Genomic DNA, 22,838 nt, shown 5'->3' with positions numbered 1-22,838 from the left:
ACTTTGATGACACGCTGAAAACCTTCAGATCAGAGCAGGTCTGACTGACTGCATGAGATCAACAGTCCAGTTAAATGGAGACACTTTGACCCTCTTAAAGAAAACCTGACATTTCCTGTAGGCCTCGTGGGTAAAAGCAGGTCACTCACCTCTCGACTCTCGATCACAAGTTCACTGACACAACGCATGAACATGTTCTCTCCCTGGCTGTCTTTTTCATTGCTGTGGAATGACACAGGCATAACAGTGATTATTGCTAAATACATGCAATACCTGAGTCCGGCTGGTCCGGCAACCTCTAGTTTAAGATTAGAACTACTAAACAGAATGTGCCTTGTGAGAGGATTACTTACCGCAGGAAGTAGAAGTATTGCAGAGCCTCGCGCGGATCAGTGGACTCAAACTTGCGAGTGTACAGCATGAGCAGACGGATAAAGTTGAGGCGACGCACCATCGGAGGATCGCCGGGCTCCTGACTCACTGCAGAGGATACGTGAGCAGTACGTTAGATTAAAACTTCTCTCTCTTGTGTCTCCACCGGCCTGTAAGATAAAAGGTTTTGATACTCACACAGCTGAGCGCTTTGACCGGACGCCTTCAGCAGCAGCCGGAGCTCGTACAGGACCAACGCCACGTGCACGGCGTGACTCCGCAGCCTCTCCACGCGAAACAAAAACGCCACAGCTGCTTCAAACTGAGCCGTCAGGAACAACACCTGGAAATACAGGAAGGGCTGCTGGCTGGCAGAGAAGTGGGACTCTCCTGTTGGACAAAAAGATCAGAGAGAAGGATGATTAGGATGAAGGACCTGCAAACCAGTTCAGCAGAAAACAAGTCCCAATTCTGAAAACAAATCGAAGGATTCAGACGTTTTTTTTTTTTCTTTGTGCAAAGATTTGCAAACTGCAAAATGCAGCTTTAAACTGTCAAAACAGTAACAATAGTCCTTTTTATAAAGAGCAGGAGTTTGATTACTCACAGGAAAGAACACAAAAAAAGAATGACCATGAGATGCTGCATGTAACTCTTGGTCTGTGATGGCATTAATTAAACCGTTATAGTAAAATGGATCATTACTTCAGTAAACTTTTGAGACTTTCACAACCGGACAAGAGTGTATTTGTTTTATTGCATTGTTTTAATAGTGACTGCAGAGAGTCACTGAACCAGAAAACCCACACAGGCTTATTTTACACTGTCCTGAGAACAAGAAAAAAATAAATAAAACATCTGCACAAGTGAGCATAAAGCAACACTGCACAACATGTAAACAGCTCCTTAAATCTTGAACTGCACCCTTACAGTTGGATATAAATGCAGAAAGACACTGAATGAATACACACAAGATTCTCTGCAAAACTGCTAGAAAAGTAAAACTGAATATAAACTCCAATGAGTATTTTGCTAACTGTGGTCTTATTAAATATTCACAGCATATTAAACATACTAGAGTTGTGGTATAAAGGCTGCACACCCACACTGGAGCTCTGAGGTACTCTGCTGAGGTTGAATATTGAATATGAGCAGCGACGACGAGCTGAAAATTCTCCAAGATCACAGGACTTTATAAACTAATAAGAATGATAAATGTAAAAAAAAAAAAAAAAAAGCTCAGAGAAAAGAGAGGAGGCACCTGTCAATCAATGCAGTCTGTACACAATGTGAGCAGAGGTTTAATTAAGGAAAATAATTTAAACGGCCATCATGTGGGCGTTTTGCTCTTTAATAAAAAGAAAGCGATTTTGACAGTTGTGAAGAAACTAAACGTGCATGAGTTTGTCGAACAGCAGGAGCCCCGGACCCAGCTCCACCCGTGGCCTCCACATGCCAACTTTATACATGGGAGAGGAAATCTGAGAACATTCTGTCGAGCGCAGGTACTTAGTCATCAAGTTTACTTTTTAATTATAGTTCTTAATCCTCTTGTTGGCTGGAAGTTTGAGGAGTAGAACAGGGTGGACCATGTCAGCCATTTTATAGCCTTATCTCAGACTTACAGCGTTTTAGTTCAAAAAGCGAGAGCGCACCAGAGAAGGAGGGAGAGAGCGATGAAGAGAAGGATGAAGGAGGAGAGATAGGAGTGTGGGTGTGTTAGAGAGGGCTGCAGCCGAGTGTGCAAACAAGAAACGACAAAGAACAAATGCATATGCGAGAGAGGGGGAGAGAAATGAAAAAAAAAAAAAAAAAAAAAAACGCGAAAGAGGACAATAATCAGTGGGAGGAAGGAGAGACGACAGCTGTGCATGAGTGAGGAGAAAGAGGAGAGGACGGGATGCAGCGAACAGAGAGCAGACGAGGCTGGCGAGCGCTGGCAGTATGTGAGGGAAATGAAGATAGGTTCTGGGCTTTATGTCCCGCTGTGAAGCAAGATGGAGGACAACAAGGAACATTGTGCCAGACGACCGAGGGAGCCGAGCGGCAGTGAGAGAAAAACAGAACGAGGCTTCAGGCTGTACTTCCCACCGAGCAGCCAGAGTGGGAGAAACGGGAGAGGGACGCAGTCTTATCTGAACGGAGCAGGATCGGCCCATGGAGAAGGCAGCACCCAGGGGATGAAGCTACGCTGCTCTCTAGTCTGCGGGAGGGAAGGCCTAATGCCCCTACGCTCTCTCTTTTTTTTTTTTAGTGTGTGTCAGGGCATGTGGTTGTTCAAGTGGGCAGTCTTATTTTTGAATTGATTATGGATGTAGAATCAAAGCCAAAGTCTGTCTAATAGCTCATGGCTCCACATATGGCGTCTATAATTTAGACGACTGCTATCAGACGCTGCAGGCAGAACAATATCGCTGAAATGTGCGAGGCTGAGATCAGGCTGTGTCAGTTTCCGAAACAATCTGATCTTACGCCGCCCGCAAAGACTGACCAGGCGTAAAGACGTGTGCAGGATTTAAACATCTATTTTAGGCTCTTTTCAGCTTACACACAACTACCTACATCATTTGTGCAACACCACAAATGCCTTAGAGGAGGAGAAGTATCTGAAAGTGTGCCCCTTGTCGCGTCGTGTAATATTCATTGTGTTGCGACATCAACCGGATTCTTGGAGAGATCAGGGGAGAAGTGTGATTCAGCCAGGAGGAGGTGTGGTTGGACAAACCCTGTACGACCCAGTTCGCTCCGAGCTCCCTGAACTCTTCACGGGGTAACATTTCTTATCCACTCTCAGTTTCCCCTACTTCACGCTGCAGCAGTTTACTGAAGGTGTCTGATAAAGCCCACAGAGAGATGGACTAGAAGACGTTATTTAATTTTCTGCAGGAAGCTGGTTGCTGGCAGATGTGGAACTTACAGGCAACAAAATCCTCCCAGCTTGAATCATAAGCACAAAAGATGAGCTGTTTCTACATTTCGCAGTTTAGAAATCAATTCACAAACAGAGTCGAGCTCAATTTTCTACAGACTCGTGAACTTTTGTTCCTGCCTACTGTGACAAAGCTCTGAGTCACACCTGGCTCGTTGTCCATAGCAACAGCTGCTGAGGCTCATGGGTACTGCAGTATTTAGAGGTGTTGGCCACACCGACGTGAAGGAAAACTCATGAATGCTCAGAAACAAAGCTGAAATATTCATAGCTTTTTTTTCTGCTTTAGTGCTGTTAAATTATCCAGGAGACTGTTGAGGAAGTTATCAACAAAAGAAAAGTTTTAAATTCATATATTTATAGGAAAATGTACTTTAGACACATCCTGCTGCTTTGCTCGTTTTGCTCTTCTGCTTGCAGTTTATTGTTTTCTTGTCTTATCCATTCCTACAAATTGAAGTTTGTGCATACACACATCTTATATAAGCAGTCTCCTTAAAGATAATACGTGAGAACAATACTCTGTATGCAAATTACACAGAGCAGTGGGAATTAATAGGTATACATTTGAGCATAATGGGAAGTTAAGAATATGAACACATTCAAGAAAAGAAAAATCGGGATGCATCGGGGATACATACTGTGCATAGCATGCTGGCAAAAATATTCACCTAAAAAAACTAAAACCACATTATGAGCGATGATGTGGCTGCTTTATATTAAATTCAGGTTTTACATCGATGTTGGTGTAAAACTCAGTGTTTTAGTGACACTCTCTAACTGCATATTTCTCAGGTTGAGGCACTAAAATCAGTATCAGGAGGGAAAAGGCTGGATCACTGCATTCCTAAAATATAATTTGTGCAAAATTGGAAAAATGTGCATGCATTTAGCAGCTCTGCACCCACAGATAAACTGTTTTAACCTCGATTGGAGGCAAGCTCATTTCTAAACAACACACCAATAGTTATAGCCCATGTGAGGCAATGAGCCAACATTAGCTCAAATAAAGTCTGTTCCATGGGGGGCAAGTATCACGCATGCACACATCTGTTCCCTTCCTGCAACAGCTTCTTAAGCGCTACGGAAGAAAAGATAATGGAAGCAGAGGTAGGCGGGGAGGCGAAATGATGCATCATAACTCTCAAGAAATCTAAGTTTCCACATTTATAGTTATTTCTAGAAGTGAAACAGAAACGCAGTCCCATACCGTAGTCCTCCAGCAGCTGCTTCTGTAGCTGTGGCAGGGTGAGTCTGTCCTGAGGAGAGCTGCTGCCGTCATCATCGAAACACACCTGGTTCAACTGCAGGGAAAAAAAAACACGTTACGTAAAAATAATGGGAAGACAACATTATTGGTTGGAAGGAGGTCAGCTTTGCTAAAAACTAACACACTAAGAGACAGTAAATAAGCCACTGTCCAAGGCCTGCCAACAGTGGAGCTTTAAAAATCTACTAAGGTTGTATTAATAAATTCTAAACTGTGAAAAAAGACCAGCTTGTGCTCTGGTCATTGTGCCAAAGCTTCAACGTCACCAGATAGCCCAAAAATAAAAGAACAGCAGGTGACGTTGTTGTACCTTGAGCCAGAGGTAGTCTTCGGTCTTGTCGGCCACCTCGCCGTGGTTGTCGCTGATGTCACACTTCCCGATCAGGCAGTAGACGGCTCTCTTGTAGGGGTCGGCGCTGTTCCTCAGCACTCTGCGGTAGTGGAGACGAAGTTTGTTTTCTGAAGTCGGGGAAAGGCTGAAAGGGCAAAAGAGGCAGATTAGATCAAAGGAAGTATGAAAGGCAGCACAGGGTTGACCTTCCATGACCCGCGTGGGCATCTCGACATGTACAGATATGAAAACACAACGAGCTGAGGCGCTCTCACCGTCTGTCGGGGCTGTTCATGTACTCCTGAAACCAGGACTTGAAGTCTCCCAGCTGATGTTGCACCCTGTTTACCACCTGCATGGCTGCATTCAGATCACCGCAACGCAGGCAGTAGTAGATCACAGCCCACACTGGGTGGCCCTCTATCTCCCCGTCCTATGGCACAAACATTTATTACAGTGTTCACAATATTTCATTGATTACTGCTTAATTATTCACCATAAATATCAGTAACACCGAACGTTTTGTAGGAGCTGTCAGTCAGTCACTGGGGTTTTAAATACACGTGTTAATTGGATGCATCCAGAGTGTGTGCACGTCTACTTTCAGCCCTGTTGACGAACATGTTCACTGCACTACAGTCGCACTTCTATTAATTCAAGCAGAGTCTGCCGCCGATGCTGTTTTTGTGGATGAATTCCAGAGAAAAGTTTAAATATAACTGACAGATCACATTTCTGACCAGCACACAGAGCTTCTACCGATCAACTAATTAAGCACAAAAGTTCAGCTTACAAATATCTGTGAGCTGGAATCAATTTGTAGATTGAGACACTGATATTTGGCAGCTTCGGGCATGTTCTCAGTTCTGACTTTTAGTGGGATAACGATTGCCAGGTTTACTGAAGAGCTCGACAGCTGCCAAAATGTTGTCATCTCAGCTTTAGCAGGTACGCTGGCTGTGTGGTGGGGACGACGCTTTCTTTAACCTCACATTCAGACAGTGTGTGTGTGGTACCTGCATGCCAGGCAGGGGCCCTGGTAGCTTGATGTTGAGGAAGCTGCGGACCAGTTGGTATGTTCCTGGCACCCCTCCTAGCTGAGCCTGATGGAGGTTTCCAAAGACAGTCACCATGGTGTAGTTTTTATAACTGCGGAGAGGAAGGCACGAACACAGAAAGCTCATCATCTTGGTGTAGTCAGAACCAGAGTTTTACTGCATTGAGGAACTTCTGGAACCCACCAAAATTATAAGAATTGACAATAAAAACAGAACTTCAAAACCTTTCTGAATGTTTTTAATAGCAATTTATCAAAGCGACAAGTAGAACATAAGCATATAATCGACATCCTTGGCTTCGTGCAGTCAACGTCCCTCTCATCCACAGCTGCTATATTTTACACAAGAGGCTGGAACTGGATAAGACACCTAAGCTACATGGTTTTGACCAATCCTGAATGTTCTGCTGTGAAACTGGCTCTAATGGGATCTAATTTTTCCGTCCTGAGTCAGGCTGCATCTCCCAGTGGTTCTAACAGTTGCATTCAATCTCGTGTTTATCATCTAGAGTCAGTTTGTCCACCTGTGTGGACTGCTAAGCTGTGTTAGCCTCCTCCTGGTGTAACAGCAGGTGGCAGCATACACCTTTAACACTGGATTGTAGTCCACCACAAAAAAAACAACAGCTAAATGTACAGATTTCTGTCAAATAAGGAAACACAAAGACTCGTTATCTTTGCTGAACATAGGCCAATAGTGCTTCCAGTCGTATGTCACCTCCAAAGGCCCTTGCTAACTCATATCCCCTAAAAACGTTAAACACAAGACTAACTAAAGGACTCAAAAACAAAACACAAAAATTACCTGTTCTCGAGGAAGTTGAGCGCCTGACGTACGAAGGCCATCTGCATTTCTACAGAGGTGCGACTCTTGAGCGTGTCTTTGGCTGGAACCAGCAGCACGTCTGTCATCTGCTTCACCATCAGCCACATGTCCGATACGTTCTGGAGGGGAGAGAGAGCGAGACAGTCACACGGAGCATCACTGACCTGAATTTTTTGCCGAAGACAAAATTGCTACATCTGAATATAATAGTTAATTTCAGTGTGACAGGAGATGTGACAGATCAATGTTCTCACCTTGTCATCCAGGCTTTCTGCTACTGAAGCACATAAATCTCCCAGATTAGGCTGAATGTGACCGTTCACTATCTTCTCATTGAAAATGTAGATCTGGACGAGACAGAGGTGATGAAAAAAAAAAAAAAAAACATTAAAAAGGCAAAAAGAAAAAAATTCTGATTGATTGAAGTTGATTTCAACTTGTGCAAGTGAAAGAAGATTCTGAAAGTGTCTTACAGCTCCATGCTGAGCTTTGAGTCTACGACCACCGAGTGAAATGGTTTACGATGAAGAACAGCAAAAAAAGAATCAATACGTTTAGGAGGTCATCAAAGAGGATAACAAATATCAGACAAATGACGCCGCATGCGATGTGCCGACACATGGTCGGAGGGAAAACAGACGCATTTAAAGCAGGACGTCCTCCAGCAGATCAGAGACACACAGGGAGAGGCAGAGAGAAGGTCAGACAGGATGATGGGGGAGTGGTGGTGAGGAGACACAGAGGCAGATCAATCAATGGGTTTGATCTGCCCCTTCCTGGCTTGCTGTGACCCCATTTCAACCGAATGAGCCCACTGATGGAATCACAGACTGACTGCATTCGAGTCGAACTGACTTTCAGGAGATCGGTTCTCTTTGTCAGAGTCTGGCTGATAAATGGGTGCTATAGTTTTGTAATCATGGTAATATTAGCCGGATATGAATAATACTACAGGTCAGCATTTGTAATATAGATCAGTAACAAGAACCTGCTGTACAGAAATGCAGCACAAATGAAACGAATGTGACGTTTTGGACTAAACATAAAATCATCCAAAACCATCCTTGATGCATCTCACTGTGTTCCCTAACCTTGGAGCTTCAACGTGCATCAGAAGGACTGGACTGATGGTGACTCACCTGTCGTCCGTAGGCCACCTCCACGCTGTCCAACGCACTCCTTCCTGGAGCCGTCACTTCACTCACAAAGCTGGGCTACAAGACACAGGCAGGCCACGGACCAGTTAACAGACACACAATGAAGTCGCTTTTTAAAGGTTTTGCGTCTACAGCGCCAGTAACCATCTTAAACGGCTCCTATCTCGTGCTGAATGTTCTCTAAATTCAGGATTTTTCCACCCCAGATATCCGAACAACCTGTCCACAGTCCATGACTTTTTCCAAGTGCATGCTGGGATATGCTAGAACAAGAAGACACACGGGATCAAAGTCTTTTATTTCACTGAGGGTGAAGGTAAAAATAGCATCAGTCTCAGATGAAATGGTTATTTTGGTTGTTTCAGAGGAGTGGGTAGACAGTGAAGAGTACACAGTGTCAAGAATTCTGCTTGAGAGACTTGAGATTTGCTTTAAAGTTGACATATTCAGTCCAAGAAGTTAAAATATATCACAAAAGAGCTTCCTTTGTGTGACCTAAAAAATGGAAAAGGAAATGACACTGTTTCTGAATGTAATTTAAATACATCAATATTTCTACACAGCTGGTCACTAGAATGAGGTCACTATTATCTGATGACTATATTGTGAGCACGTGGGGCTTTACTAAGTCTGACTTATGTTTAGAAATTAACTGTTTTATTGCAGGATATCAGTTGACGTTCTCATAAAGTGAAACGTATAATATGAACCAAACCGAACTAAGACAAAAGCCCAAAAATAGACAATTCTTCGGGTCTCTTCATTATTAAAAACTAAAAGTGGTGGACGTGTTATTTTAGGAAACTTGTTCATTATTTATGCCACATCTTGTCAAACAGAGGCGGCGCCTGTGCAGTGAATTCTTCAGCCTCAAATTAACCAGCCGATATAATATACTCTCAACAACATAAATTAGATTAAACTTTAATAAGAAATATCATAGCCCCAGCAGCCAGCGTTCCACAAATGAGCTTCCTATGAAGTAAAATCGTGACATCTGGGGTGTCTTAAGGTCTGAGATAGTGTCTCTCCAGTTGTCTACCTTTCAATCCTCTAACAGCTCTGTGTCGTGCGTCCTTTACCTCGACATCCTGACTAAAGTCCAGAGCGTCTTCTCCTGCTCCGAGGAGGGTGTGCAGCACTCTCTGCTTCACCTGCTCCCACTGAACCAGCATGGACTCGCGGTGGTACTCTTCAGCCAACAGGAACGTCTGGACATGTGATGTTAGGAAGCAGGTGTCAAATCATCAGACAGGTCTGGATGTTCTGACATGTGGCATCATTTTGAAGCAGCAGGTTGGACAAACAGTAAACCAACTATCGCAGATGATTCACACCAATAGTGTGATTATTAAGATACTAAGTGTTATATTAAGATACACACCTGCAGCACACAACAACAGACATGTACATTATGTAAAATGAGTGTACCTATGGCGCACTCACTCACTCTCTCTCTCACACACACACCGGATTTAGCAGCAGAACCTCGTCTAGATTGTAAAACTCCACCAGGACACGGTACGGTCTATTTTAACTGTCCATAGAGACTTAACAGTGAGATAATGGGAACGTGAGATAATTGAATCTTCAGCTCAGGGAGACAAATCTAGACTAAAGCCACCATTTACTGGGTTAACTTGGTCAGCACCTGCCTGGATGTCAGATATTTAAACGTTTATGAGTGTCAAACCTGCAGAGTGTCCAAAAGTATGACGGCATTAATCACTGGCAAAAGTGCTGAAGATGAATTTAAGCTAATTAAGTGTCATGGTTGCTTATATAGTTACTGCACCAGAAAAGGTAAACCAACAAGATTGTTATAGCCCAGTCAGTACATTTCACAGGTTAACTTTACTCCTCCTGAACTTATGTGGAGTCTGTACTACACTTCTTCCACATTTCTTTAACAACCAGAGCTGCAGGATTCTTATAAAAATATTAATTGTTATGTCTTTATGAGAATAAATATAATAGAATATATATGAGTGTCTGACTTGTTTCATTGGTATCGGACTTAAAAATCCACAACTGGTTTAAAAAAACAACAAACTTTAACCCTCCATCATACTCCAGTGTCTAGTGGTTGCTGTGAAACCGAACAACTCGAACTAAAAGTCTCGTTTAACAGCCCAAATTTCCCGTCATGCAAAAACTAAAGTAATCAGATAGAAATCTGCAAATACATCTAACATCTGCTTTCTTTTTAATCTTCAGTGCATTTGTTTTTTCCACCCGTGCACACGAGTCCCTTTTCCCTCTCTCAGGGAGTGGAGGGAGATAATGGGAACGGCAGCTAATTAAACGCAGGGCCTATTAGCTCTGCACATCAGGGAAGCCATTTCAAAACCATTCCCCAAAGGTTCACACCAGAAGGACTTTTAGATCACAACAAGCGGAAATTACTAAAAATTTGGTTTTTCAGTGTTTAGTATCGTCAAGTGCCAGTATTCATGCACGCTGCAGCGTTGGAAACTGGTGATGTCGTAACATTAACTAGTGTCTGAGTTTAAATGCTGCATCTCGTCTTTTGTCCTTTAATCTATACGTCTCACCTGTAAAGACTGAAATACAATGATAGCAATGCTGAGCTGTGGGTTTTGCAGGCCAGTCTAACTGAGATTCTGACTTGCAGTTCGTAGCTCCTGTTTCGAGCAGAGAAGGAACCAGACACTGGGCAGATACTGACCCTGCGGCGAGACTCCTCGATGGCTGACAGCAGGGCGTTGTCCCTCTCGTTCTTCAAGAAGCCCTGTGGATGAGGCACAGACGGGTAGACAGACACATACAGGGAGAGGATGAGACACAGGGACAAACAGAAACAGAAAGCAGGACGCGTTACCTCAACTGGTGTGGACAAAGTGAAACAGAGATAAACTGTATGCAGAGGATTCACAGAGCAGAGGGACAGGCTGAGCGGATGCACCATCATTTGCTCTTTAGGAGACAGAAGCGGCTTCTCAATTTTCCATCCTATTTCTTCTGCCCCCTCTTAGTCAGGATTAGTGCGGTGGATATTTTATACAGATGTAGAGGCAGGCCAGAGAAGCGTCCGTGCTTTAACACTCGGCAGTCAGCATGGCCTCCATTTTGGTGTCAACTCAAGATGGCTGCCGCTGCATACATACCCCCTCCTCCCCTGCTCTGGCCCTTTCTGTGAAGATGGTAATTACTCATATCTTGCACAACAGATTATAAAACTACTTATGCTATACAGAAGATATGAGCTTTCAAGTGTGTAAGTAGCACTTATGTAAACATACAGCAGACAACGCGACGGCTCTCATCAGGAGGAAAGTCAGCGAGCAGACGCGCAGCTTCAGAAACTACCAAAATGGTGTCTATGCTGTGTGTGCTTCGTGTCTGTCCTCGAGTGGATCGCAAGCTTTATTACTGTATCAAACTCCTTGTGTATCGCTGTCGCATTTCTATATGCACAAACATTAACATAATCAAACTGTGATGATGACATGGAAATGCTTTTCATTACATCTTTATTACCATATCCAGTATTCTGCAGAAAGAGGTGAAACTTCAGCTGAAAATGCAGCACATCTGGCCAAACATCGCATTTTTAGATCCAAATATAAAAACACAACATATATACACATGAATTATGTTTTAATGCATAGAAAACGTGTCACTTAAATCGTCATTATCTTGCATCCTCATGAAGTAACATCAATACAAGTGCACTGTCATTTAGGATCACATGTCAGAATGACTAAATCTTTATATTTAATCCTTTTACAGTGTTGTACAGCGATCTGAACTGATTAGAAGAGCCTAAAAATGTTTATATGTTCATCTAATCTTTTTTTGTTTTTAATTAATTGTTAAGCTAAGATGTAATTAATAATGCACCGATTATAAATCAGCAGATCCCTCGCTGATGCCGACTTAAAACAGCTTATTTAGCCTTATTAACAACCAAGGGCTTTTACAAACTAGATGGAAGCAGCGTGGAACGACACGACAGCTCCGTCTGATGTGAGGAAAGAGAAAAGCAGCAAATCCTCACAATGAATATCAATTATCAAAACTGCAGACATTTCCTTGCCATTGACTAATTGGCTAATTAAATAATTGTTTTAGCATAATTAACATGTCCACATGTAACTGGGAGCAATATCACGGCTACAGAAAATATTAAAAAATAGATTTTTAAAAAAGTCAATTATTTCATTCAAAGCAGACGATTAAACAAGAGAAAAGAAAAGAGGAAATGACTCAGTAGGATTCGTCTTTATTTATGCAATGAACGTTTACTGTGTAGGACGCCGAGCATTACGTGGTTTTTGACATTTAGCCTCAATTATTAGCCGGCATTGTTGACTTACAGGTCAATACAGCGGCTAGGAACGGCGTTACACGGCATTCTTGAAATTTATATAAGCGTAGGCCATCTAGCCCTGACATAAATAGCCTCTTAAGTTGGAGGAAGGTTGTTCCCTCTGTCAGATAATGGCATAGTAATTTACTGATGACATTTTTGGCACCATCTGTCTTTGCAACATCGGGATCATTTTAGCTTGAAGAACAAGCACCTAGTGAGAGGCACAGCAGAGATTATTCTGCTCTACAGGGACGGAGGTGCTCCTGGCCTCCCTCCTCCCTCCATCCTACCTCCATTGTGCGTCTACGTCGTTGTGCTTACTTCAGTGTCATTTCTACCTGTTCCTTTCTTTTCAAGCTCTCAGGCTTCACCTCTGTCTGTCCTTGTATTCCTCTCGTCCTCTTTCACTCTCGTCTCTGTGCTGACAGATGACAACAAATTGGAAGCACAGAGGTTCACTGACAGAAAGAACAACTTTTTTTTTTTTTTTTTTTAAAGGGTCAAAATATAATTGAGTAACTGATAATTACAGCATTTTAAAAAAAAAAATCATTCTCATATAGATTTAGCAACCTTACCAATTCTTGAGAATAGGAACAATATATGATCTGGCTCATATTATGCTACATGTATGTTAGTACTTTTACTGTAATAATCGATAGGACTGACACATGCTGACGTACCCTGGTGTCCTTTCAGGGTAAGCCATTTTACCACTGAATCGCTTTCAGGAAATTATGTGTTCAGTCTACCCGACACTGCTGCTGCAGGAGCAGAACTGGTGAACAGAATATTAAGCATAATGCATAGAGTCAGTTTGGATGGATGTCTACATCTCTGGGCTTTTCATCTTCCTTTATTCCTCAACTATAGCGACCACCTAACCAGCTACCGTTTGTCAAATAATGTACTTTTATATATCTTCTTTATAAAGACAGTATTGACCAGATGCAGATTTTACACATTACATTTCTTTTATCGCACAAAAGAAGATAACTTATCACCTGACAAGAGAAGAAGTCAAAGTAGAATACCCAGGATGTACCACACAGACGGAAAAAAAAAAAGAAAGAAAGTCCGTGCAGAAGCCGGTGCTCTCCTCCAGAAAATAGGACGGAGGTGTATTCTGCTGCAGTATGGGTGCTGCAGGTGTTTGAGTTTACATGAAATATAACTGGGAGCTGACTTGGGTTTGTGCGTTACGGACTTTCTGTTGTTCAGTCATACTGGACAGCAGCTTGCAAGCTCTAAAATAGGTCAGTAATGTGCCTCTGAAACAGCAGTCATTCAGGTCACTACATAACACAGAAAGACAAGAGGACCGGTCATGCTCCGTTACATGAAAACCAAAGCAGCGCATTCACTTCTTGGTACGTTTTCTTGTGCAGCAACGAAAAAGAAGAACTTTGTGCATTTATGCAACTGAAGCTTAACTGTCTACCTTACTCACCTACTGAGATGTTCATTGCTATTCATCAGTTTCAATCCATTAAGGGAGAAAATAAGCTTTATTTTATCCTCCAACCCTGCCCATTTAGCCCTTTGATCCACTCCTCATACCCTTAGCTCTCCTCTGCATGCTCTGTCCCTCTCTTTCTTTCCCCATCTCTCCTTTTCCCAGGAGAGGCTGAGAATAGGTCTATATTTAACCACTCTAACCAGAGAAGAGCTCAGGTCAACGCTCACTGGAGAGCTGCACTGGAAAAATGAATAGAGCAGAATAGAATACAATGGAACAGAATAGGGGGGCTTATGGGATCTATCTGCTATAATAGATCAGGAGACTGTATTAGTCATAGTGATGACTGACTGTTCCGGTAAATTGGAGAAAGGGGGATGTGACTGACATGTTTTCCAGAAACAGGCAGGAGGTGGGTGTAGTGGTGGGGCGAGGGCGGGGGGACTAGCCTCTCCAAAGGAATATAAACCAAAGGTGGCACATTGGGCGACGCTGGACAGCGCTTCTGGGGAGTCGCCTCAGCATTTTTGCTTCAACAGGAGGCAAAAATTCTTCATCGCTGTCATTGTGTTGCCCGCTGCCAGCTGCACTCGCCCTGCCAACAACTTTGCCTATACACCAGTTTTTGTGCCAAATGTAAATTGACAACTTACCCAACAGCTGTGGCCAAAATCCCCATTTTGTCTGACATGCAAAAGCTTTTCGCGTTCACAGAAATATTACTTCTAATAAATATTGACAAAGAACGCTTTATGCTCGAGAGCTGCCATTGCTATTTGAGACGAATCTCTGATTTTTTTTTTTTTTCCTGCTACGTATGATGTTTCTCCCTTTATGATCAATATTTCCACGGAGAAACTAGCCAATTTTACTTAATTCTAAGACGATTTCAAAGCTTTGTCACAAGCAGGCATGACATCATTATTGCTAATATCACAACTGCTGTGTAATTTGGATTAGGACTAAACAGCTGAAAGACTTGGCGTGTTATTCAGTCTGAGACACTCTGTACCGGCATATCACACTGACTGAACGCTGCCAATGCTTCAGTTCCTCCTTGCATTCATTCCCGAATGGTAAAAATAAACATAAAATCGAGAAAGGCGTCATGTTAAAGAGCCCCGCTGAAGCATTCAGACCAAAAGAAAGAAGACATTTTAGTTAAGGCAAATGCATGCTTATCACTCTTAAAGATCAATTCAGCGCTGGGCAGTTGGTATATCTAAAGATGTACGTTTGTGTTGCCCCACCCCTGTATTGTGTATCCTCAGAGATCTGCAACCCACTGTGAACACCCACAGACTGCTGGCCAGACAGCCCAGAAGCTTCTACAGGAAGAGGAACACAGCCTCAGAAAGATTATTTAATAATGGCTGATAAATCAGGAAATACCCCCATTCTGATTAAACACACGTAGGAGATGTTAAACTGGGTGGAAAGGCAAAACCTGAACGAGTCTGCCCTCCATTTAACATACAACTGATGGAAGTTTCATTCTTTGTCTGTGATTTCTGCCACAATGTGCAGATCTTATGAAAGACCAGTGGACATGTAACTGCGTCTCTAAAAATACACCGGGTTTTAGGCCAATAAGCACACATGACCGTATTTTAGGAAATCACATAAAAACTGATTCTTAAAAATGCGTGTCTCTTCGACTGTGCGTGTTAACATGAACACGCGTGTTCATCCTGTGTGCTGGAGCACAGGCCCTCCTTCCATTAGCTTAAGTCAAGGCAGCCACACTGTCTACGCGTCAATGCAATCGTATTGTACATTCAGGAAAATCAGAGCATTTGATTTCTCACCGTTTCAACCTGGTTTCATCCTTATCACACACGAATAGACACGGTATGTTCGAGATGGATGGTTTCTAGGAATCTAGAGGCTACTTAAGGACATAGTCAAAGAGCAGTTAAAGGGGAAATAAGGAGAAGAAGCTCTGCTCGCTGTGCAAGTCATTGTGAAAGTACAAGTCGGAGGCATTTGCCTTGACATAATGAGCCGACCACTGTCCGAGTGAGTGTGTGTGTGTGTGTGAAAGAGAAACCCCACCCTTCATTCTTTCATTTCCTGTGTAGCACAAATACACACAGAAAACAAACTACATGTATATCATGTAGGGTGTAAATCAATTTCGTGATGTTTGCCACCTCGCATTAACAATTAATCCAGTCATCTCCCTCAGCGCTACATAACGACACACGATGTAGTTTAACCAGAGGAGAGATGAAGAAAGGCAGACAGGTGACACCAAAGTGTGACAGACAAAGCACATGCCTGCCTGTGAGTCAGTGTGTGTGTGTGTGTGTGTGTGTGTGTGTGTGTATCCATGTGTATATGAAATACTCACTCATGCTGAGAGCCTTACTGCTGCCTGGCAGACACACAGGCAGACGAGAAGACAGGATGAGACAAGGAAAAGTAAAAAAATAGTTTTTCGTTTCTTTGTCTGCCTTTAGGTATCTGGGCTTTGACAGCCCAGGAGACCTGCATCGCCCCTCCGCCTCTCCATCCCCCCGTGTCGCTGTGTCGGGGCAGCAGAAGTGGCCGCCATGCTGGGGCGTGTTCCCTGTGCCCTGTCGAGCCGGCATGGCGGTCCGCTTGCAGCCTTTCCCCGTTCAAAAGCAGGCCAGTCACTCTGGTGAGTGAGCCGGAGTACCGAGTGGAAGTGCCACATCAAGACTCACTGAAGGTGGTTTTATTGTCGGAGGGCAGTACCAACTAAGCGCTCAGACACAGGGGGAATGCACGAGAAGGAGCTATGGATTCATATAGAATATCAGTTCCTGCCATCAGCTGACACCCCCCCACTCAGCCGTCATCCTCCATCCTCTCTCTCTCTCCTTCCCTCACTCCATCCCAGCATCTCTGACGGCCCTCTGCCTCCTCCCTCCCTCAGTCCCACTCATTTTCTTCCTTTTTTATCCATCTATGCATCCTTCCTTTCTTCCCTCCCTCTCTCCTCCCTCCCTCAGCTCAATGCAATTATAGTAATGGATTTTTTCCCCCTCGGTTGATGGCTTCCGACATCCTGTCTTGAAATGAGGCTAATCATGCTCTTAAGGGTCATGTTTAGTTAATGAAGGGTTTGGGAGGCACATCGGGGGAAGGGGTGGGTGGGTAGGTGGGGGGGGCATTCCTATATGCAGGCTGACTATTACAGCACACACACACACACATACACACACACACAAAAGCTGGCATGTTAATCCACACAACCACTTGAAGTTTTGTGCACGTAGCAGAATCTCATTCATGTAGACACGTGCCATATAGCCGCATTTATATGTGCACGCCAGAGCACACACGGATGCATGCGCCCACGTGCAGACACATCTACGCTACACACACACATTCATTCATAAGCACACGGAGAGACACAGTATACGGCAGCAATCGATAGCGACTGACACAGATACAGGCATGCAAACACAGCACAAGGAGCCTGTGCACGAGACACACACACACACACACATCGCGCGAAGCTATGTCAGGAGTGTTCTTGTATCTCAGCAGATGCTCTGGGCTTAGCCAACTGCATCCGCTGAACGCATGCCATCACTGCTGAGGGATATGTGTGCATGTACGGGGCTGGGGAGGGCAGGAGAGCAGAAAGAGAGGGAGAGAAAGGATGGAAATGATAGAGGAAGGAAAAGAGGGGGAAAAAAAAAATCAGAGAGCAAAGAAGGTAAGGTGGAAGAGAAAGGGGAGAGTAAGCGGAGAGACCAGCTGAAAGAGGGTGAGGTGAGGAGACGGAGGCAGAGCGAACGCTGGCAGAGAAAGATGGAACAGTGAAAAGTGAGACGAGGACACAGACTGAAAAAAAATGTTGCAGCCGGTCGCCATTTTTCTACCGGCACTGCTCTCCGCCTTCCACTTGTACAGTTTCATGTTTCTGCATGTTTCATGTGTCTCTGCTTTCCAGTTTCTGTTTGTAGTCCTCCTCCGTTTATCTCTATATGCATTACTGTACGATACCAGGAACAAGTAACCAACGCCGACCAACAGCGTTTCATAACCGAGACAAAGAGCATCGGTGGTGGAATGTAACTGAGTAGATTTACTCGAGTACTGTACTTAGGCACAATATTCAGGTACCTGCACTTTACTCTGAATATTTCCTTTATGTGCTACTTTATTCTTCCAGTGCACATCAGAGGGAAATACTGTAGAATCTAATCCATAACATTTAAAATATACCAAGCTTTAAGAAACACATGGTTAATGATTAAACCTCCACCTAACAAGTTATGACGTATTACAAAAAACAGCGTGTCATCGGGGTCGTACACGTTTCAGATGCGTATACGTAGTTATCTGTTTAAACAAGCGGGATAGTTTCTTTTATATAATTGTTTGAAAGATCCAAATTTACAAAAAAAAAGTCTAAAAACAGATTTATGTACTAGTTGCACCTCGAGCAGCTCCACCAGTAACACGCTGTCTACCACTGATGTTTCAGTTTTATTAATCTGACAACAATAATCCATCATATAAATAATATATCAACCAAAAGGACGATAGCACTGCTTTTACTTTCATACTTTAAGTTGCTGCAAATACTTAAGTGGGATTTTTTTATGTTGTTATTTCAAACAGAGTATTTTTTCACTGCTGTTTTGCAGTTTTACTTATTAAAATGTAAAATACTTTTACCGCCACTGGAGAACAGACGGTTACAAATGTCCCACAGGCAGATCTCAAGAGAAGACTTAATTGTAAAAATTCATTTAGAAACTGTTCTTTCTGTTCATTTCAAGGTGACCTGCTCAGGTTGAGACCTGCTATACGTCTGCCTACATTCCTGGAGACGCACAGATGAGGAAGAAACACAGGAGTAAAATGTATAAATGATTATGTTCCTGTTTCTGTTTACTGTCTTTGAGTTCTCAAAAAGTGCTATATAAAACGTATGTATTATTATTATTATTATTATTATTATTATACTCATCCCTCTCTGGCCTCCTGCACAAGTGATTTTTTTAAAAAGATGAATAACAAAATTTCTCATTACCCAGAAAAAAAATCATCGCCAATAACACATTTTTTCTTTATTTATTAATCTTTCATTTTTTTCCCCTTGATCAAAAATAGATGTCATCAGATGTCTTGTTTTGTCTCACAGACGCTCTAAAACCAAGACATAGCCAAAACCTAAATTCTCACGTAAAACACGGAACCATTAAATGTTTGTCATTTCTGTTTAATCAAATTATTTACATTATTCACAAATATATAGCATAACTGATTGCACACCATGTATGTATTTTATAAAATAGTTTTAACTGATGTTTATTCCCTCAGACTGTATTGATAACTTCCTGTTAACATCACAATGTTAAATAATACATGGTAGCTGTGCGGTATTATGCCATAAACAGATTTACATAATAAAGTGTTCACTGACAAAAGTTAAACAGCTCTTAGTCACTAAAAGACGTTGAACATCCAACAAAGGAATGGGCTGTATTCTGATATCGCAACAGACTGAGAAACCCTCATTTAACAAACCAAACCGTCTTAAATTAAAATACGTTGCCCACTGTGGAGCCTTAATCCACGGCTCTGCGTCTATACCGTCTCCTATAGTAAGATCCTCAGTAATTTGCACTCGGCCATACATACAGACGCATCATTCACACACCGCTGCCCGCTGGATGCATGTGTGGAGCCGTGCCGGCATGCATCAGCTCACTCATGCGCAAACATACACACAGACGCACATTCATAAATAATAGCAGCACGTGTGCGTTTCCTTTGTGTCCTGTCTATGAACCTCGCGCACTCCAGTCCCCAAGGTCTCGCATCCTTTAAATCTAAATTAAACACAACACTACGCGCTGAAATTGAGTTAAGATGCTGCACATGTTGCAGGGGGATACATGGATATTATACGTTGGTCCCAGAGCTGGCCTTATTAGGCAGATCAGTATCAGCCAGACAGTATCAGTCACTGTCTTATAAGATGCAGTGCTTTCACAGAAATATTTACCTTTAGTGAATTATGGCGGCAAGTTTTTTTGTGCCAATCTCAGCCCTCATGTTACCTTAACATGAAAATACGTCACGGCTTCTCTGATGAAAGTCTAGTGGGAAGCGATATATACCTGGTTAAGATACTTTTAGTGGCTTCTAAGAAAGCTAATACCAGGAACTGGGGAAAGATAGAACCACCAACAAAGGGCCAACGTTGACAATTGTTGAAGGAATCTACACAATGGAAAAACTAACTCACAAACTGCGACTCCAAGAAGCACAAATGGACAAAAAATGGAACAAATGGACTGAATATAAAATACGGAACAGCAGAACAAACGATTAATGATGTGGATGCATAGTAGTTACCCAAGCAAAGTTTTGATGTTGTTTTTGTGTTTATAAAATTTAAATAAAAAGTTAAGTGAAAAGAAAAAGAAAATACGTCAAGGCTCTGAACTACACAGATTTTAAATGTGGAAAAGAGAGACAATATCAGATTTCTACTCTCAGTTGGCAGATGCCCTGAGCTGAGCAGGGTCTTCTCCAGGTTTCTGTGGGTGGAGGGGGCAAATTAGTATTTTCAGACTGTCTTTCTGAGCACATCATCTGTGACAGCCGATTTTCTCCCTGCTTGTCATGAACTTGCCTCCTCTGTGGCAGCAAAACACACTACAGGAGCCTTCAAACCTCCTGCAGGTTACACTGGGGCTACCGAACAGTATTAGTGCTGATTAACTATGAAAGACCATTAATTAACAACTCATAGCCAAGCAGCATTAAGGCTACAGATAGAGACAACATCTGAACAGGCAGTTGTCTAGTCTCCTAATATACGATGACTTCCACTTTTCTCCAAATGGTCTCAATGTAGTTTTTTCTGTTTAGGAGTTGTATGACGCCATATAGGGGCCGAGTTTAAGTCTTGTAATGGAAAAGAAAGCCTTGATAAGGTTTCAAAAACTGCTATCAAGAAAGAAAAACTTGAATTATCCGTCTCTATATCACAAGACAAACCTGTGCCTGGTGAGATTTACTTGCACGGCGTAAACAAAGCAGAGGAAACAGGAAATAGTGTGTTGAGGATGGCGAGCATAAACTGCAAAAGCTGATGTTTGCAGAATATAAAACGTTTTATCAGGCGTTTTCCTGCAGTCTCGCTCCTTTTCTAATCTTTGTATTGTTTCAGTAATGCAGCTACACAACACGAATATAAAGAAACAGTGGGTGATCCCACAGATCAGTCAAACCGGCTGGACACGGGAGAGCCTCAAAGTTATACGTCAAGGTTCAGTTAGACTGACTTCTGTGCAACGAGGAATGAATATGTTCTACTCTGCTGCACACAGAAATGAATAGTAAAGGAATTATCACTCTTTCCAACATACATATTAAACTGTATAGATTCAGATCATTTCCACACATAGAACGTCTCTAGTGCAGAAAGCTACCACACGGCTATGGCAACAGACAACTTTCCAGCTTTAAGTCTGGACAAAAACTGTACTTCTGCATTCAGGTTTGTCATTCAGGATGCTTTTTGTCTCGATTTCCTGCATCGTGGAGTTTTAGGCAACAACCCCAAAGAAGTTTCAAAAATGATAAGAACCACCGAGCATTCATTTTTAAATTAAGGTTTAATTTACTCAAGCCTGATAGGCATATTAGTTTAATAAATGGTCAGAAAAAGCAGGAAAATAAGTTAGGAAAATAAGATAGAAGAGACTTCTTGCCTTTACTGTACACTGATTGATCACGCTCACCACTGTGCATAGTCGCCCCCTAAAGGCCCGTTCTGAGCCAATACAAAGCCTGCTAGTCAATTATTTTTATCTGATTTCCCTCCTGCTGCTGTTTATCAGTGTGAAACAGTACATGAATTTACTTTGATATGCAACGTTTAACTACTAGACCAATGCCTTCACAGTATCTTAAAAAGTGTAACGCAAAGTATGTGTGGTTTTTTTTTTTAACGTTGTTTGCCTTTTGCCAGTTAATGTAGTGTGTTGATGTCTTGTAATATCTCAGCACCAATTAACCTCTTTTCTCCTCAGTGTACTTAGTGATGTAACGTGACTGAGACTCTCCCAGCAGGTTGTCTAATGGAGATCTGTACGATCCCTCAGCTGAGAGCTGGGCTTAGTCTGCTTCCAGTGGTCGTACATTCAAACAACATCTCCCTGTTGTTTTAGGGGTTTTTTCCTGGCTGTGTGGGCCTCCTGAGTCTGCTTAATGTTTTTTTTTTGGCTGCTTGTCATGGAGCCAAACACACCCAGTTAGATTAGACTCACAATTAGTCACAATATGCGACTGTGTGTAAATGGTCTCATCGTCTTCATTAAAACAGAATTAGCCAAGTGCCAGCAGACAGCTTGTTAGATGGCTGCTCACCTCTAGCTGGCCTGATAGTCTCACATGCTGCCAGTAACCAACAGGCATAAACATCTGGACTTGCGTTCTTTTTAATTTTGTCGACACTGTTTTGAAATGTTAATTTTGTTGGAAATAAATCTTAGATATATTCAATCATATGTGCAGCTTTCAGGATAACACAGTCCAGCACCAAAACATTCTGACTTAATCAAAGGTACAAAACATTAGAAGGAGCAAAGGTTCATTTCACCACTAAATGGAAGGTTTAAAATGTCCTGTTGTGTTCGATTGCTGATGCAGCAAAGAGAACAGAAACTATAAATAAAACTGTAAAATGAACGCCGATACGATGCAGATATTTCACTTCTGTTCTGAGATGAACATTTACAATGCACTGAGTTCTTATAGAGCCATAAGGGGGAAAAAGTAATGGCAGGGAGGGTGTGTGTGTGTGTGTGTGTGTGTGTGTGTGTGTTCAGTGCCAGAAGCTAAGTGCTCTTCCAGTCATTCAGTCAAACCCACCCAGGTCAGCACACATCCGGCTGACCAAGAAGAATAAAAGAGATGTCGATGAACCAGAGGAGTAAATGTACGAGGATGACAGCTCAACAGCAACAGAAGAAGAAAACTGAAATATAGCTCGAGACATGTGTTAACATGGTGTTCCATCTATGGCTAAACAGGAGAGTGTGAATAGAACAAATGGACAAAGATGGATGATGACAGACTGAGGATTAAACTGAGACAGA

The 22,838-nt window shown here is 42.5% G+C and overlaps 1 protein-coding gene across 1 annotated transcript in view; it reads right to left on the bottom strand.

Moving 5' to 3' along the window:
• Window positions 1-22,838, bottom strand: part of LOC103368977 (nuclear pore complex protein Nup93) — a 32,044-nt gene that overhangs the window by 5,356 nt on the left and 3,850 nt on the right. The window contains exons 4-15 of the mRNA XM_008297539.1: window positions 10,632-10,694; window positions 9,025-9,153; window positions 7,925-7,999; window positions 7,040-7,132; window positions 6,765-6,904; window positions 5,919-6,051; window positions 5,178-5,335; window positions 4,882-5,047; window positions 4,512-4,605; window positions 571-762; window positions 354-480; window positions 150-222 (exon numbers count right to left, since the gene is read on the bottom strand). Of these exons, the coding sequence (XP_008295761.1) occupies window positions 150-222; window positions 354-480; window positions 571-762; window positions 4,512-4,605; window positions 4,882-5,047; window positions 5,178-5,335; window positions 5,919-6,051; window positions 6,765-6,904; window positions 7,040-7,132; window positions 7,925-7,999; window positions 9,025-9,153; window positions 10,632-10,694 (1,443 nt within the window). The remainder of the gene's footprint in view (window positions 1-149; window positions 223-353; window positions 481-570; window positions 763-4,511; window positions 4,606-4,881; window positions 5,048-5,177; window positions 5,336-5,918; window positions 6,052-6,764; window positions 6,905-7,039; window positions 7,133-7,924; window positions 8,000-9,024; window positions 9,154-10,631; window positions 10,695-22,838) is intronic.

Source organism: Stegastes partitus, unplaced genomic scaffold, assembly GCF_000690725.1.
Source record: "Stegastes partitus isolate 25-593 unplaced genomic scaffold, Stegastes_partitus-1.0.2 Scaffold1227, whole genome shotgun sequence".
Taxonomy (NCBI): Eukaryota; Metazoa; Chordata; class Actinopteri; family Pomacentridae; genus Stegastes; species Stegastes partitus.
The sequence above is the reverse complement of the archived record's forward strand: the minus strand, read 5'-3'. Positions and strand labels throughout refer to the sequence as shown.